The 15,629-nt window shown below is 43.7% G+C and overlaps 1 protein-coding gene and 1 long non-coding RNA gene across 3 annotated transcripts; one reads left to right on the forward strand and one right to left on the reverse strand.

Annotated features, from left to right (window-relative positions):
* Positions 1-22: 22 nt before the first annotated feature.
* On the forward strand, positions 23-2,736 carry LOC309696787 (adenosine receptor A3). 2 transcript variants are annotated; one of them, XM_082518199.1, is made up of 3 exons: positions 23-1,405; positions 1,495-1,962; positions 2,083-2,736. In XM_082518199.1, the coding sequence occupies exons 1-3, from the start codon at positions 870-872 to the stop codon at positions 2,234-2,236; spliced, it is 1,158 nt and encodes a 385-aa protein (XP_082374325.1). In that variant the 5' UTR covers positions 23-869; the 3' UTR covers positions 2,237-2,736. The 2 variants fall into 2 exon arrangements, with proteins under 2 accessions (XP_082374325.1, XP_082374324.1); XM_082518198.1 differs by having other exon boundaries at positions 1,495-1,958.
* On the reverse strand, positions 2,587-12,325 carry LOC309696798. Its single transcript, XR_014273656.1, has 4 exons — positions 12,086-12,325; positions 10,733-10,860; positions 8,683-8,879; positions 2,587-3,143 (listed from the first exon to the last, which is right to left on the reverse strand). It is a non-coding gene; the product is annotated as an uncharacterized lncRNA (long non-coding RNA).
* Between the last annotated feature and the right edge of the window lie 3,304 nt (positions 12,326-15,629).

The following is a 15,629-nucleotide window of genomic DNA, read 5'->3' on the forward strand; positions in this document are numbered from 1 at the left end:
ACCTGCACCCACAGCCAAAATTGTATGCAAAGTGAGCATGCAGGGAAAAACCGCCACTAAAAACAGACGTGTTAATCAGTAACATCTAAAGAGTTTGCACACACAGAAGCGAGCACACACAGATACACACCCTAACTTTGATGAGAAGTAGACTTTTTTTTCTATAAAGCTGCCAAACTGAGTGTCAATCCCAAGTTAAATAAACAATAGTACCTATTGTACTATTGTACTAGTACTTGATTTATAGAACACACTCACAGGTTTTGTTCCAGTAGTTTCTTCGTGCCACATTTGCAATGTCAGGTAGTAAAAGTGACTCATTGGTGTATCATGTATTGTATTTCTGTATGATTTTGACCTGTTTCGATACTTTCATTCCAAAAGAAAGGCAGAAAAGAAATTCTACCTTTTCCTGAAATCCACGTTTCCTTTACTGCGGTTACCAAGTACCTCGTGGCTTAAAATTTAACAGTCAAAACTAAGATCTACTCTTGTAGATCATTCTCTCCACTAGTAAAGACTAGTGATTTTTATCCTTAAGCTGTAAGGCTCAGAGTAAAATGCAACTGTAATAGAAATTCAGTCAGGTAATAAATATAACCATTATATGTCATTAAAAACCTTTGTCTTTATGGGACTTTTGTTTGCATGAAAGCTTTCGCTTTTGATTCATTTGATACGTGTTGCTGAGGACACATCTCTACTTGGACTTGTCGTAACAGAACTTTTAAATGTCATCTTGCTGCAACTCCAACTTTCCTTCACCCCCCACAGCACGAAACACACCCCTTTTGTGGAAAAGCCACATTTACATTATTGGGAGTAGGGAAAGGCTCTTCACTTACTGATGAAATACAGATGGCGTCTCCATGGAGTGCATGCTTGTTGTTCGTGCACGTACAAGCGCATGCATGTTCGCATATAAAAAGTGTCAGCTCAGTGCCTTTGTTGCTAAATTGAAGCCAAAAGCAACAAGAGACAAACCATCGAATGTGTTGGATGTTACTCAGCTGCCTTCGAGGAAACTCGTTCTGTCATTCGTAACAGCTTCTGGTTGTCTTGCTCTAATGGCTGAATGGAGCTGGGTGGCCTACACAGTACTGGAAGTGCTTATTGCTGCAGCATGTTGCTTTGGTAACGTGTTGGTGATGTGTGCTGTGTGTTTCGGTATCCGGGATTCCCTTCGGGAACCAACATTCTGCTTCCTCGTGTCCTTGGCAGTGGCTGACTTCCTTGTGGGTGTGGCCGCTGTGCCCCTTGCAGTATTATTGGATGGCTGGGTGAGTCTAATCCCTGAGTTGTGCCTGCTTCTCAGCTGTGTTGTGCTGGTGTTGACACAGGCATCTGTGCTGTCACTGCTAGCAATTGCTGTGGACCGATACCTGCGGTTGCACACACCACTCAGGTGAGGTGAACTCTGGGTCTCCTGTTTTGTGAGTGAACACTGTGATATTTTCAGGTTTTCCCTTTTATTGTGCTTTATCCCTCTTTCAGATACAAAGCCTTGGCCACACAAAGGCACACATGGATCGGCGTGTCTGTTTGCTGGATGCTTTCATGTCTCCTTGGCTTCACTCCTCTATTCGGCTGGCACAATTACTCCTCCCCAGCATCTGATTCTACCAACACATCTTCCACTTCTTTCATCCGTCCGCCGTGCACTTTCCTCTCAGTTATCTCCCTCCCTTTCATGGTCTACTTCAACTTTCTCGGATGTGTCATGGCACCCCTGCTGGTCATGACCCTCCTCTACACTCGAATCTTTTGGAGCCTACAGGGACGTCTAAAGGACAGCTGCCCTCAGTCCCGGGCCTCTCTGCTCAGGGAGAAGAGGCTGGCCTGCTCCCTGGCTCTCGTCCTCATCTTGTTTGCTGGCTGCTGGATTCCTCTCCACCTGATGAACTGTCTGCTGTTGTTTCAAGGCCCTCAGGCTGTCACACAGGGAACGCTCTATACAGGCAGGTGACAGTACTTTTTCTAGCCCTTACGCAGTTTGCAGCTGGTTGTTAAATATTCGAGAGCATGTGACTCATTAACACCACTTGCTGTGAAATGTAACACTAGCCAATCCAAATGTTCCAGGTATTCTCCTGTCTCACGCCAACTCAGCAGTCAACCCTGTGATCTATGCCTGTCGCATTCCAAAGATCCAGCAGGCCTACGGTCAATTATGGAGGCGCTTCCTTGCGTGGTTAAACTGTTGCCATCGGGAAAAAGCAGGTTCGCAGATCATTAACATGCAGCTGAGCCATTAACATACACATCTGGATAAAGATGGAAAAGCAGTCTCCAATAAGGGGCCTTTTGGACTTTGTCAGGAAGTTTGTATCTGCTCATAGAGTCTGTGTTCAACCATCATGTAAAGCTTTATTAAAGCGAATCACATAGACTGGGGAAAGAAGCCAGTTGAGTGTAATTTCCATTTATGGATATTTGTGCAAACTTTATTCTACAGATAGCAATTTCCTGTGTCTCCACTAGAGGGCGGCACACACTAACCATCGGCACAGCTCCTGTTCGACGACAATCACAACTGCAGTGTGTGACAAATAATTTCAAGCTGCCATTCACTGATTTTTGGACAACTTATTTAAGACAAATGTGACTTTATTAAAATGTACATCTTTTAAAAGCACATAAGTTAACACTTCCAGTCAATTCAACACTAATCATGCTGCGTGTCTTCCTCCTCCTTTTTTATTATATCTGGCAATAAACGTCATACTTGAGCCATGAGCATGTGTTGTATGTTCCTCAGTGTGCAGCGAGCTCCTCAGGGAAGGCAATAGACTGTATAGTTATCACCTGAGCAGGGTGCAGTCCCACCCACCAAACTATACAACCTACTACCTCACCCTGTCAGAGCCCAAGTCAAACACACCCCAGGTTCACCTTTCTAAAAATGTTGGGCCTATTTACCTGCTCGGCGTGAAAACAAGAATAAGACTGCTGAAAGCTCGTGTTTTTGCTTGGAGACGGCAGTCGGCGAGCGGCTGACTCGGCTGTCTCTTGGGAAAGACAGTAGATTGTATAGTTATTTAAAAAAGAGGTTACACAACCCCACAACTATTCAATCTACTACCTCAGCTCCAAGGACAGCATCCACGTTGCTTCAACATCGAAGATCCGCAAAGGTATCCTTCCTGCAACGGCACAAAGAAAGAAAGCGCTCAATAATATTAACTAACTCACTGAAATCATCTGGTTATTCAAGTTTTATTCTCGTGTACTTTTAAAAGTTACATTTTTCACAATATCTTCGAGTGACGTGTTGAAATTCAACCTCTGCAAAAAGCAGCCTCGTTGCGTTTTTGCTTTTGTTCTCCGTGTCTGTTTTATTTGGTTTAAAATAGGTACGGCTCAACGTCACGAGTGAAAGTGCTCACGCCTCACGCCAACAAGTCTTCAACTGCCAAGATTTGGAGAAACATTTATCGCTTCTAAACAAAAGAAGATCCTCACGATCGACCCCGTTTTTCTGTAACGTCTTTAAGAAACACGTTCCGCTAAAATAAATCAGAGGCAAATCATTTTAACGGTGAGTGGACGACGGAAAGTGAGAGCACTAATGTGTGAAAGCCCAACAAACAACTCACTGGCTTCCTGAGACTCTGGCATGTGATCGAAAGAGAGAAAAAAAGCGAGCTGCTCGATTCTGTGCCAGGAATCCTCCGTTTTCGCCAAAAACTGAGCTCATTGCAGCGGCTATCCCTGTGCAGGCTGGCTGCTGCTCCTCAGACGGAGGTACACACACAGATGCCTGCAAATATGGCTTCCACCAGCTGCCTCTCATTGAATACAAAGCTGGGATTCTGCCCCCCAAAACACAACAACGAAACACAAAATGGCGTCTTGCACATCGGCCATTTTAGGTCTGCTTTAAAACACTGTAAGGGTCTACCTTTTAGGTTTTTCGTGAGCTTGCTGCATCGTGATGAAGAAAGCACAGCTGTTCTATCAGGAGTGATGGAGAGTCAGTCCTGTGCCAACACTAAGGCGAAGCCAAAAGAGCCAGACGACACTCTATCACGGAGCGAGAGGGAAACTCTAACTTTACTTATCAGGCAGCTGGACGAAGCCACGACCGCGTGCAGCATGTTTCTGTCCGTGTAATGTTTCAGTAGCACCCTCACAGAGCGGGCAGGCATTTTGCTCTGTTAAAGTTTGATTCATTTGGGAAGTCGTTGCTTCTCCTTCAGCCATTACCAGTTAAACTATTGCTAAACATGAGATAAAGATTAGCTCCGTGCACATCAGGTTGACATGCCAGTAACTGCGGGGTTAATGAGTGGCAGACAAACGCCAGGCCGGGGCCTCAGACTAACAGAGATGAGGTTAGAAGGTACACCGCCTGCATAAATTAGCATACAGCCACGACCCCTGAGACTTGGTCCAGACCAGCCTATAGTTAGCATGCAGTAGACCCTGCTAGACTGACTACAGAAGACCAGACAGACAGAATGGGTGGGGGTGCGCTGGCGTGACGCCCGACTCTGTCACCACGCCAGTGACAGATCTATGGGCTCTGCTTAGTCGCCAAGAAACGTCCCCCGACTGCAGCCGCGTTCGGAGGACGAGGCTGATACGACACAGCGCTCTCGGAGAAATGGGTCAAGTTAACGAAGATTTAACAAGACATCCGAGTAGGAAAACATGCACACAATAAATGCTGGTGGGGAGTTCTGTGCTTTCTGGGTTAATTGTGCAAAACCGGAGTCGACGCGGTCAGTCACGTGCCGGGCGCAGATATTTTCCGTGGCGCTTACAGCAGGTACGTACGTCCCGGCTGGCCCGATAACTTTTTCTTGAAAATAAACGCAGCTCTCGTCTGCGGGGCAGCTGGAGGAACTTGGAGAAATCTGGCCTTCTGAGCTAATCCCATCTGCCTATCAGACAGACTGTGCATCTGTCACAGCAGAATCACGGCTGAATGTTTGTAAATTCACAGTGTAAGCCAAGAAACGTGGGCCTTGTCCACTCGTACCCTCTGATAACACGACTCTGCTGTGACCAACCAGGATGTGTTTTTCTGGAGGCGATTTCCTGCTTCGGCCTTGTCATCCTTCTCTGGGTGACAGTCACACGTGTATTTCGAGGTTTCCAAAAGCCTCTGACAGTTTGAGCTCTTTGGCATCACTTTTCTCTATAAAGCCCACAGAATAAAATTTCAACATCAAGTCTTTTTATACCAGTTACTAAACTGGGAGGCCTTTTTAAGAAACACTTTGCCTTCATTGTGTTTTTAGAAAGAAGCCAAAGTGGACTTTTGTGGACCGCAGACTAAAATCAGAATGGATGGTTTAATGTTTTAATGGACATATTGACCACGCCGTGCCCACTCATTTTGTCCTCTCTTCTTTCTTTCTAAACATGTCGATGTCAAACAAAGAGCAAACGCCATTAAAACGGCGAGCAAAGGGAACCAGGTTTTACAAACTTCACGTCTCCACATTAAAACAAACAGAAACCCACGTGAAAAAAAGGATTAAGAATATAATGGAAACCAGCCTTAGCTCCTCTCCTCCACTGACGGGAGGATTCAGACTTTGTCCCCCACCGGGCGATTTATTCCTTGTCCGATGCAAACAACGTAAACACGCGGGTTAATTATCGAATCTCAGAACACTCGCAGCATACCCAGTTGCCAACAAAAGTCCTCAAAATTGGAGCAGATTATCGCAGGAAGCAGAGGCAGGAAAACACCTATTGGCTCGCCTGGTCCCTCGGTCCGCGAGACAGAATGAATGTTTGGCACAGACACAACGGACGGGGCACCACACCATTGGTACAGGTTCTTGTGTGTTTCTCTCTCTTTCGCTCTCTGAGCTTTGTGCCAAGAATGGACAGAGTCTGTGTGCCAGGCAGAATTTCAATAAGGGGAGTAAGGAGGTGGAGGTGGTGGTTAAAGAGGGGGAGGAGCGGTGGCGTTGATGGAGGAAGTAAGCCACAATAGATGGCAGAGTGAAGAATTCCCCGACTGACTGCTTGTCTAACTCACGTCCATTCTTACTGATCCTCTTAAAAGCACCATGGTGACTTTATCACACAAGCTTTCATCCTCCCACTCTCTCAGGAACGTCCTGCATTAGAGGACGAAGGAGCACTGAGCCTCTACCATCCCACTTGGCATGGTGCCCGCTCTGATGTTCTGTATATCCTCATTAGCTAGGCACAACACACAGCTCACGCTCGCATGTATGCAGAGATATGCTGCCATATGTGTGTACTAACACAACCGTACACTGGTACAGACAACACAGCACAGTTGCTCAAACTGTGGGCATTAAAGGAGCTCAGTTGATCTTGATTAGATGAATGGTAATTAAATAAAAAGGCTTCCAGGCTTTTGCGATCAGTGTTTTGGTTTTGTGCAGTAGATGGCTGCACAGACAAATGCTGAACTGACATGAGTCAGCCTGAGCGCTGGATAAACATGCTGGACAGTTTGTTTGAGGAAAAGATATATGACCCAGATACGCCAAGAGCATATGGGAGTCACTGTGCTGACTATCAGCTTCCAACAACAACCTGACCCATAGATACACATATAGACAAGGAGCTATGGCTGACAGGCCAAACAGCCAATCTGCAGGCTTGGGCTGTGTGGACAGTCCTCCAAGTAGTCGAATGACTAGTGTGTGTCTCTAAAATCTCCGAATGAAGAAAGGTCGCTTTCCTCCTCTCCATCTACTTTCTCTGTCCTCTCATCTCCACTTGTCTATGCTTTTGCTAATGTGCTAATGAGATGTGTGGTTACCATGGTTTCAAATGTTTCTGATAGCTCAGAATCCTGGCCTTGCATGTCGCTACACGCCCACATGTTAGAGCATTTACAAATGCCACACGGTGCAGACTGTACACAAGCATGCACGTATACAGCATATAATCACAAACACTTGGAAAGGTATGCCCTTTCAAAGCCAGTGCATGTGTGCGCGTGTGCATGTGCATATTTGTGCACATGCACACAAAGAGAATGCGTGCAAAAGTGCAAAGCAGTGTATGTCAGGACGAAACAGCTGCAGCTTCCTGCATGAGAAGAGAAACTTCCTGTTGCTTCGCTCCAAACCGCGGTCGGTCAGCCAAGATATCAACCAATCAGCTATGTCGAGGCTGAATGAAGGAAGTAAGCCTGACTGCCTCTAGGAGAAAAACTCAGAAGCATTATGAGGCAACACGATAAGTTCATCTGAGGATACGAGAGGGGCGGGGAAAGAGCACTCCCACTCCTACCTCTCTTTCTATCTCTGTAACTTTTGATCTCTATATTTTTTCAAGCCCTTTTTCCTCTTAACGTTTGTCTTTCTTTAGTACCACATTTTGATATGCAAAAAATCCAAAAAACAAACAAACAAAAAACTAGTTTACTTTTGTTATGCAGCCATTTGCCACTTTATGCGAAAGATAAGCAATCAGAAAAAATAGAGACTTGACAGAGTAGCATAGCCGCTAATTGTGAGGGGTATGATGAAAAGGTCTGATGGTGTTCACTGTTTACACGTGGCATGAAGGCGCCATTTTAACACCAACCCATATTTAGATGCAATATGCAGCTCTGGCATAAAGTTGTCCAGTTAGGTTCCTAATTACATGTACAGTAAGCAGATATTTCAATGTAATATCTGACCAACTAAATTTGGTTAAATTATTGCAACGGCTCTTGGTCAATATGCACAGTCGCTTGTCTAATTCAAGTGCAGTGTTCTGGTCTCTGACATACAGCTGTAATCACAATTACCCTTATATACGACAGTTTTACATGTTGCCTAAATACACACCAGTCACACAAATGCTACCGCTCATCTTTAAATTTCTTCTTCTCATGTGGCGTGTCAAAAAACAACAACAACAACAAAACCAAATAAAACAAAACATTCGTCTCACTACTGAAAAAACCTTTTTCTTTACAGCATCGTCAGTTTCATTTCTGCCCAATGCTTCCTCTGAAATGTAAAGTATATAAAGATGTTAATGACGCAGTGTTGTAGCAGCTACCTTTTGGCAAACAGACACAACTCTAGACTGAAAAAGCATAAAACTGGACACACAACTGCACCAGCAAACATGTTTCTGTGAAACTTCTGCCATATATCAGACTTTTTACAGTGGCTAGAAACAAAGGAAGTAAATATTGTCCTTATATTATCTCTATCGCCATGGCCCCGGATGATAAGAGATTTGTGCCTCACTCGTCCCATAACAGCTCTTCAACACTGGTTAGCAGCACCTATACTTACACTAACCTGAAGCTTACAACCATTCTCAAGCCACACAACCCTCTGAGGTCAGTGAGTAACCAAGAAGGCCTGTCGTCCCTCCTACCAGTCTCCACAGAGACACCTGTTCAATACAGAAAACCACAGAAAATACTGTTGACCCCCCCGTCAGAGCCTGCTGTCCTGCGGCAAAGAGGGGTTCAGGTTAAGACAGAAAGAGATAGAGACACCAGGGGAAAGAAGACTGTCAGCAGGGAGTCGCAGTGTCCCTCTGAGCTCTAGAAAAGTTTCTCCTGTCATGTACATTGAGCCAAAATGGCGCCGAGGAGAGTGCGGCGTGGCAACCGATAACAACAGACAACGTTTAGGAGAAAGACCACGATAAAGGACAGAGAACAGGGCGAGAGGAACTCGGGGAGACAGACTGCAGGGAAAAGGTGTCACAGGATTAAAAAAAGGGAAATACCTGAAGCCTGTAGTGAGCGGCGGGCTGGGCCGGACGACTGACGGAGAAGAGGGCCGTGATGGCGGGAAGAAGGGAAAAGAGAGGAGTAGAGCACACCCTCTGAGAGCTACACCCCCTTCCCACAATCCCCTCCTACTGGCGTGAGTGCGTCTGTCCGTACACGAGGTGACAGAGGGACGTCTGCTCACACACAGCCACTGTGACACACACGCGAAAAGAAAATACATACACACACAAACGACAATATCAAACACACCAACAGCAAAGAGGTCCAAAACAGACCAGCAGTAGACTTGCATTACTGTCAGTGGCGTATAACCAAAACAGAGTCAAACACGAGAAGACGCCAACAACAGAGGAGTTAAGAACACAGACATACACATAATCAAATCACCAGCCTTTGGATCACCCTCTGCTCTGCCCTGTGCTGTGTTTGCCTCGGTCTGCCAGCCCACTTTGGCACCGCTGCCAAGAGGGAAGGAGAGAGAAGGACGGGAGGAGGTGGGGGGTGCAGAGACACAGAAAGAGGAAGGGAGTGACATGCTGTAGCGAGAGAAGGAACAGAAAGAGGAGGAGTCCGAGAAAAGAGTTAAGACTGAGAGTGTGCCACAGAAAGACAAGGAAACAAAGTACGAGAAGAAACGTCAAGTGTCGTGAGCCGACGCGGCGACACAAAACAGTCCGGTATCGGCTAACGTACACCTTTATTATCCAATATCCAAAACGCACCTCTGTCCACATACCCCACTCATACTATCCTGCAGCAACAGACAGATGGCGAGAGAGACAAGCAGATCCCGACACTTCTGCCATATTGTTGCATCTCACCATGTTCATACAGTCAATAGATTTTTTTTAAAGAAGCTCAAACTGGCTTGAGATTTCTTATATACGCTGTTGGACTTTTGTTTTTCAAGTTCTCTCACCAGAAAAAGGATTCCTGGCAGACTTCCTGTCTTTTTTGACATCTCTGTTCTGCCCGTTTTTCTTTGCGTCTCCCCTCAATCCGTCCTCTCTCCCTCCATTGGGGATAATATCAGCCCTCGTGAGAGGGAGGGCTTTGAGAGAGTTCAGCTAAATGAATCAATGAGCAGGGAGGGTGGATACTTTCCCCCCCTGCCTTTGGCATCCTTCCCAGGTTTCCCTTTGCTTTCTCACCCGAGCATGATAGTTCAACACCAATGCAGATCTTGGATCAGCGAGCTGTCGCCTCTAGATGACCTCAATCATTAGGAGAGAAAACATAAATCCATCTGCTCATTAATGGCCGACCTTCTCTGTAGCCAGCTTGCGGGCCAATCATTGGTGCTGAAGCGGGTATCCCAAGCCGAGCCAACCAATCAGCACTCACCTCCGAGCTGATGTCATTTTGAAAATACTGAGTGTAACTCTAAAAAAACCCAGGAACACTCTTCTACCATTCGATTCAAGCAACCAATTACAGACAAAAAGCAAAGCTTGTTTCGAGTGAAACGCCTAATTCGTTGTCGCAGCTGCTGTAATAATAGCGGCGGAGTCCTCTGACTGGCCAAACAGATACCAACACACACATTACCAGAGGCTTCTCTCAGTCTTCAAACACCAACTGCGGACACAAAGCAGACCACAATAGCCCAGCTTCTCTGCTTGAACACCACAAGTCTTTTCTCAAAGACAGGACAATGGACGCACACACACATACACACACGTTCATACTGTACACACGCACGCACACACACACGTGGTGTGAAGAATCCGGTTCTTCTATGGAGGCTCAGATTCAGGCAGCAGGTTGGACAGCCCCTCAACCCTGACGTCACGTCTCCTTTGTTGTTTATGAATTTATTTCTCTCCTCAGCTGAACTCTCTGAACTCAAAGTCCCCACACCCCTCCATTACTTCCCTCCCGCCCTGTCCTCAAGCCCCTCATTTACCCCCTGCCAACAAAGGCGGGCAAATACAGTATGGCTTTAACAAGGAAGAAGAAAAGAAAAGGAGAGACGGGCAGAAGGCAGACACAGAGACGCGAGACAGAAAGATCGAGAGAAAGGAGCTCAGATGTCTTTCTCACTTTTTCTTTTCCTCCTTTTCTTCTTCGATCGCTCTCCGTGTGTCTTCCTGCTTGGCTTGTAAAAGTTTCAGCTGCGAGGCGGGCCGGCCTCTTTTGGCAGCCCTCCAACTCTCGACTCTCCTGTCCCCCTGCAAGAGAGAAAAGGAAGGGAGGACAAATATAGTCACAGCTAGACGGCACTGTAAAGTTGTAGATACAGATGCACTCTAAATGCACAGCAGGTTTTTCTTACACACACTTCACATTAATCCATAAAGGAAGAAAGCACCGTGGGGCATTTTGTCAACATTTGCCACCAGTTTTCAGTAAAGCATAATCCAGCGGATAATAAGTAAACTACGTGCTAATCACTGTGTGAGCCGCCGTGTGTATTTTCAAAAGGCACATTGTGATGTTTGCCTGCCTTTAACTGGCTCTGCCAGCTGAATTTGATAACTGTGTGTTTTGGTGTTCACACCCAGTTCACACAAGGACGCGCCGCCCGTTTTATTTCTCCTGGTATCAATAACCTGAGCAACTCGGGTGCTTGCATGCACAGTTATATTTACTGTAGCACACAAAAACCTCTACCTGCCAAATATTTGCATTAATTCAAAACACATAACCTGTGTAAATGGGCCCTGTTTCAAAGTCTAGGCAGACACACACAGACACACACACAAGACTGACAAGTTACACTGTTACTGATTTACTCACCTTGGTTTTCGTGCAAGATCACACACACCGATACTTCTAATGCTGATGTATTTACTCATAAACTGTATCCTAATCAATTAAAAAATGAACTTATATTGTGCTTTACTACTTACTATATACTTTATAACAGGTCAGGCTTATTTACAGGTTAAGTATCTTCTCTTAATATAGGTTAAAAAAATTTAAATAGATATTTATTAATTTTTTCTGATCTACATAAGAAAATACAAAATCATATTTATATTTCGACATTTAACAAATAGGGTTAACTTAAGTAAAACATGTTATATATAGCTGCTCAAAAAAACATAAATCATAAATCAACATGAAGAGTAGATTTAAGAGGCCTTAGCCTCAGAATTATTACATTCCCTCTTCTATTATGTGTAAGGATAAACTTAGCTACTGATTATGAAATGTGAAATACTGTAAATGTTTATTGAATGCTGGTCTACAGTCCGTGACCTTAGCGCAACATTGAGTCACCTTCAGCTAACTTATCTCTAAAATGTAGCTTCTCCAGTAGCTCCTTATTAAACTAGATGTTGAAGAGCATTTTAAACACAGAAATTTTTAAACAAAATAAATAAATAAATTTAAAAAACGCCAAAATAAAAGTTCACGTTTCCTAAAATGACAGATAAAGTTTGCGCTCACCTGTGGGAGACTCTAGAGGAGAGAAACAGAGGCTAGCCCCACTAGCTTGTAGCCTGACTGTAACTTATATAGGGATGAAAGGGGTCGCCAAAGGGGCTGGACATGTGGGCCTATATGAGCAGGTGTAACCCAGCAGTTAAAATAGGAAATAGTAAATAAAAAACGTAAGCGTGAGGTTAATTTGTATAAAAGAGCATCTCAACAAACACGAGCAGCTCACTGACTGTGGTCAAAGTACCGTTTTTTTGTACTTTGTTCAATGGAGATTGATGTGGCGCTCCATCTAGTGGTAAAAGGGGGTAAATGCATACACTCTTTGGCTGAAGATGTATCATTGTGGACCACTTAATTTTCTGATTTTTATTTTTCTTACAGGACGATATTGCATGTTTTAGCTTAGATAAACAGAACTGTATATTTCATTAATAGTGTTAATAGTAACGGTGTGTGGGGGAGGGATTTCTAAAGGTCCGTTCCTATGCAGCACACAATGGCTTTAGAAGGTGAGTAAAAGTTAGTATGAGGAATAATACATGTAAAACTTACCAAAACTTGCTTGGTTAGATTAGCTTGAATAGTTTCCAGGGTAGATGCATTCAAAATTGCATTGTGCATTTCCTGCCATTCAAGAAAGTTTCCATTATCAAGTGTTTCCTACAATCCGGAATAATCTAGCCTCCAGCACTCTGAGTGTGGATGAGTATTGAAGGATAAGAGAGAGAGAGGCTTATTCAAGATAATTTAATTAAAAACATGCAACACAAAAGCAATGACAAAAAATGAAATAATAAAATGAATGAAAATGAAACATAAATAATTTAGTCATTGCATTAGGTTAGTAATGTCAAAGCCCAAGGGAAGAAACTACTGGTGGCATGCTACTTGTGTGCAGCTTGTCAAATGGCAGCAAGGCAAACAGGTTGTGACTGGCTATTTAGCCTACTTGCAGTAACAGAATAGAAAATATAATCTTTTAAAAAATGGAGAACCTCTTCAAAGTTCATAATAGCTATCCCCTTTGTTTTGAATTTTATACCTCCACCTTTCTGCTCAGTCACTCTGAAGTGTTTCTAAAAGCTCAGTGAAAAATGAAATACCTGATCTCCACTTCAGCCGGAGTCCTCACTGGGAAAGGATAGCACTTTGTAAAGGCAGGCTGAGATGCAGACATGTTTGCACATGTCAAAATTAAACCAGGAAAATTCAGCCAATGTTTTAAAAAAGAATCTTACTGCTGCTGTGTAGTTTTCTCTCTGATGTCTATCACCAAGCACCAAATGTTTCTCAGTCACTGTGACTTGCACAAATCATCCAGATCGGTTTTGAAATCTTAGATTTTTACCATCAGATTTCTGGTAATGCCATTCTTCCTAATTCATCTACAACTAAAAGATCAAGCATATTCATGCGTTTCCTAAAATCAGAGGGCTAATTAAAAACAAAACAAACCCACAATTTGCCACTTATTTCTTTGGTCAATGCAACTGACAGCTGTCATGCTGTCCTTTTAAAATACCCATGACTAAGGTGCTACTGCCCTCCAGTGGCCACATGAAAGGACAACCCCAGACCAAGATGCTGTCAGGGGGTTAAAAGTTCTCTTGTACCCTACTGGCCCTGCGCTTCTTCTTGTTCACCGTTCCTGGGAGTTTAGTTATGCTCAGCCTTTCCTTTTCTTATGTGACATTTGAGCCATACATTTTAGCATTAAAGAATCCAACCAGATACAGAGAGGGCAGGTAGATAGGTCTTAGGGGGGCACAGTTGGGGGTCCTGCCCCAGAAATATATTCATTTCCTGCCTTCTCCTGGGTTTTTGCAAACCCATTTTTCCTGCCTCTGTTTTTCTCTAATCTAAGAAAAGCACAAAACACTGACACCAGGTGGCAGTTTAGTATATACTAAATACACTGCATTGGTGCCCCCAGGCACAAAAACCTTAAGAAATGCACAAAACAAGGTGAGCCAATAGTTTCCTTAGGGCAAGGCACCTCATTAGTTATCAAAATGAATACCAAGCAGCACAAAGCAGCATGCGTCTTCCAATTGTATATTGCGATTCAATTAAAATAGCCCATGTCACTTGTTATACGAGCCCCCTCAGTGATCCTAAGGCAGATGCCCATTTGGACCTGGTAGCTAATTCAGTCTTAGTATCTATGTAGGGGAGACCGGGGATAGTTGTAACATTTTTGACATTTCTGTCTGTAAATTGGAGCTCTTTTAAGGTAGTGGATTCAAAATGTAATCCAAAGTATTTACATGTCTCTGCTATTAAATAGTGCAGCTATTTTCTCTGCAGCACAATTACCCATTGCATGGTATGGCCTCAAACACAAAGAGTGAAATGTTACCATTAACCCCGTAGTCTGGGTTAGTTGTAACATATCCTGGGGTAAAATGTAACACAATGAAATAAGGGTACTAACAAAACATTAACATGTAATCTTTGTTTATTCAACACATGAATGCACTTAGAGCCATTTATGTAGCTGTGTGTGTGTGTGACAGAATGCAGAAATCTAGCTTTTGAACATATTCCAACCCCCCAAAAAAAGACAAATTATGGAATTTTCTGCAACTGAATATTTCCTTAATTTTGGTTGGTCTTCCTTGAGTTTGGCCTCATTGGCTCAGTGGGCATCATAACCTACAACTCTTGCACCAATTTTGAACATAACAATGAAGCTGAAAAAATGTAGTTGTTCACCAGCATCGCAATTCCATTACTTTTTATCATGGCTTACCTTGGTGTGGTTTGCAGAGTGCTTCAGAAAGATGAGGGAATCTGTTTCTTGCACCCATCCTGATTTATTTCCACTACCAGTACTTCCTACTGGTCCATCTCTGACACAGTGGTCTGCATAATGTATGTGTGGGAACACAAACAGTGGAGGAATTGTGTTGCCAATGGCATTAACCGCATATACAAAAGCGACCAGTGAAGCTCTCTCTGCTGATGTCGTTGCCCCAACTTGTTTAATATAAGTTAAAGTAATAGTGTGGCAAGTTGTAACATCTGCATTATTGTTACAACTAACCCAGACTGTTGCTGTTACAACTGACCCAGACTCCTATAGCCATGAACTCGCTAACATTACAGCCAACGGCTAAAACATTAGCACTAAAGACCTACACAGAATATATCCCCATAGACATACAAATAACATAATTTAAGTTTGATGAGTTTAACTGCAAAGCAGATAATGCTATTACAAATTGAAATAAAGTAGAAAAATTTACTTTTTGGCATACAAATGACTTTTTTTCATGTTAAATTGTCTGTGTTTGACAAAATGTGCTGATTTTTCACATGTGATAGCAGAACTGAATCGGGCATGCACAGGATGAGTCACATCATTTGAAACTTAGCCCTGATTGGAGAAATTGGAAGTGTTACAACTGACCCACGTAACAACTATCCCCGGTCTCCCCTACATTACTTTGCATCTTTTCATCATTCTGACTAAGTAACAACACAGTGGTAAACCGTTTCCTCAAAACAAAAGGGCAACAATGTTGAACCTCTTGGCCAGCTGAACCCT

The sequence above is a fragment of the Aulonocara stuartgranti genome (assembly GCF_965226115.1).
Source record: "Aulonocara stuartgranti genome assembly, chromosome: 20".
NCBI lineage: Eukaryota > Metazoa > Chordata > Actinopteri > Cichliformes > Cichlidae > Aulonocara > Aulonocara stuartgranti.

What these genes read in the sequence shown, in the direction of transcription:
- LOC309696787 (XM_082518198.1), top strand. Translation starts at nt 870, where the DNA reads ATGGAGTGCATGCTTGTTGTTCGTGCACGTACAAGCGCATGCATGTTC. An exon ending in CGGTTGCACACACCACTCAG is followed by an intron (nt 1,406 to 1,494) that starts GTGAGGTGAACT and finishes TCCCTCTTTCAG; the next exon opens with ATACAAAGCCTTGGCCACAC. An exon ending in ACAGGGAACGCTCTATACAG is followed by an intron (nt 1,959 to 2,082) that starts GCAGGTGACAGT and finishes CAAATGTTCCAG; the next exon opens with GTATTCTCCTGTCTCACGCC.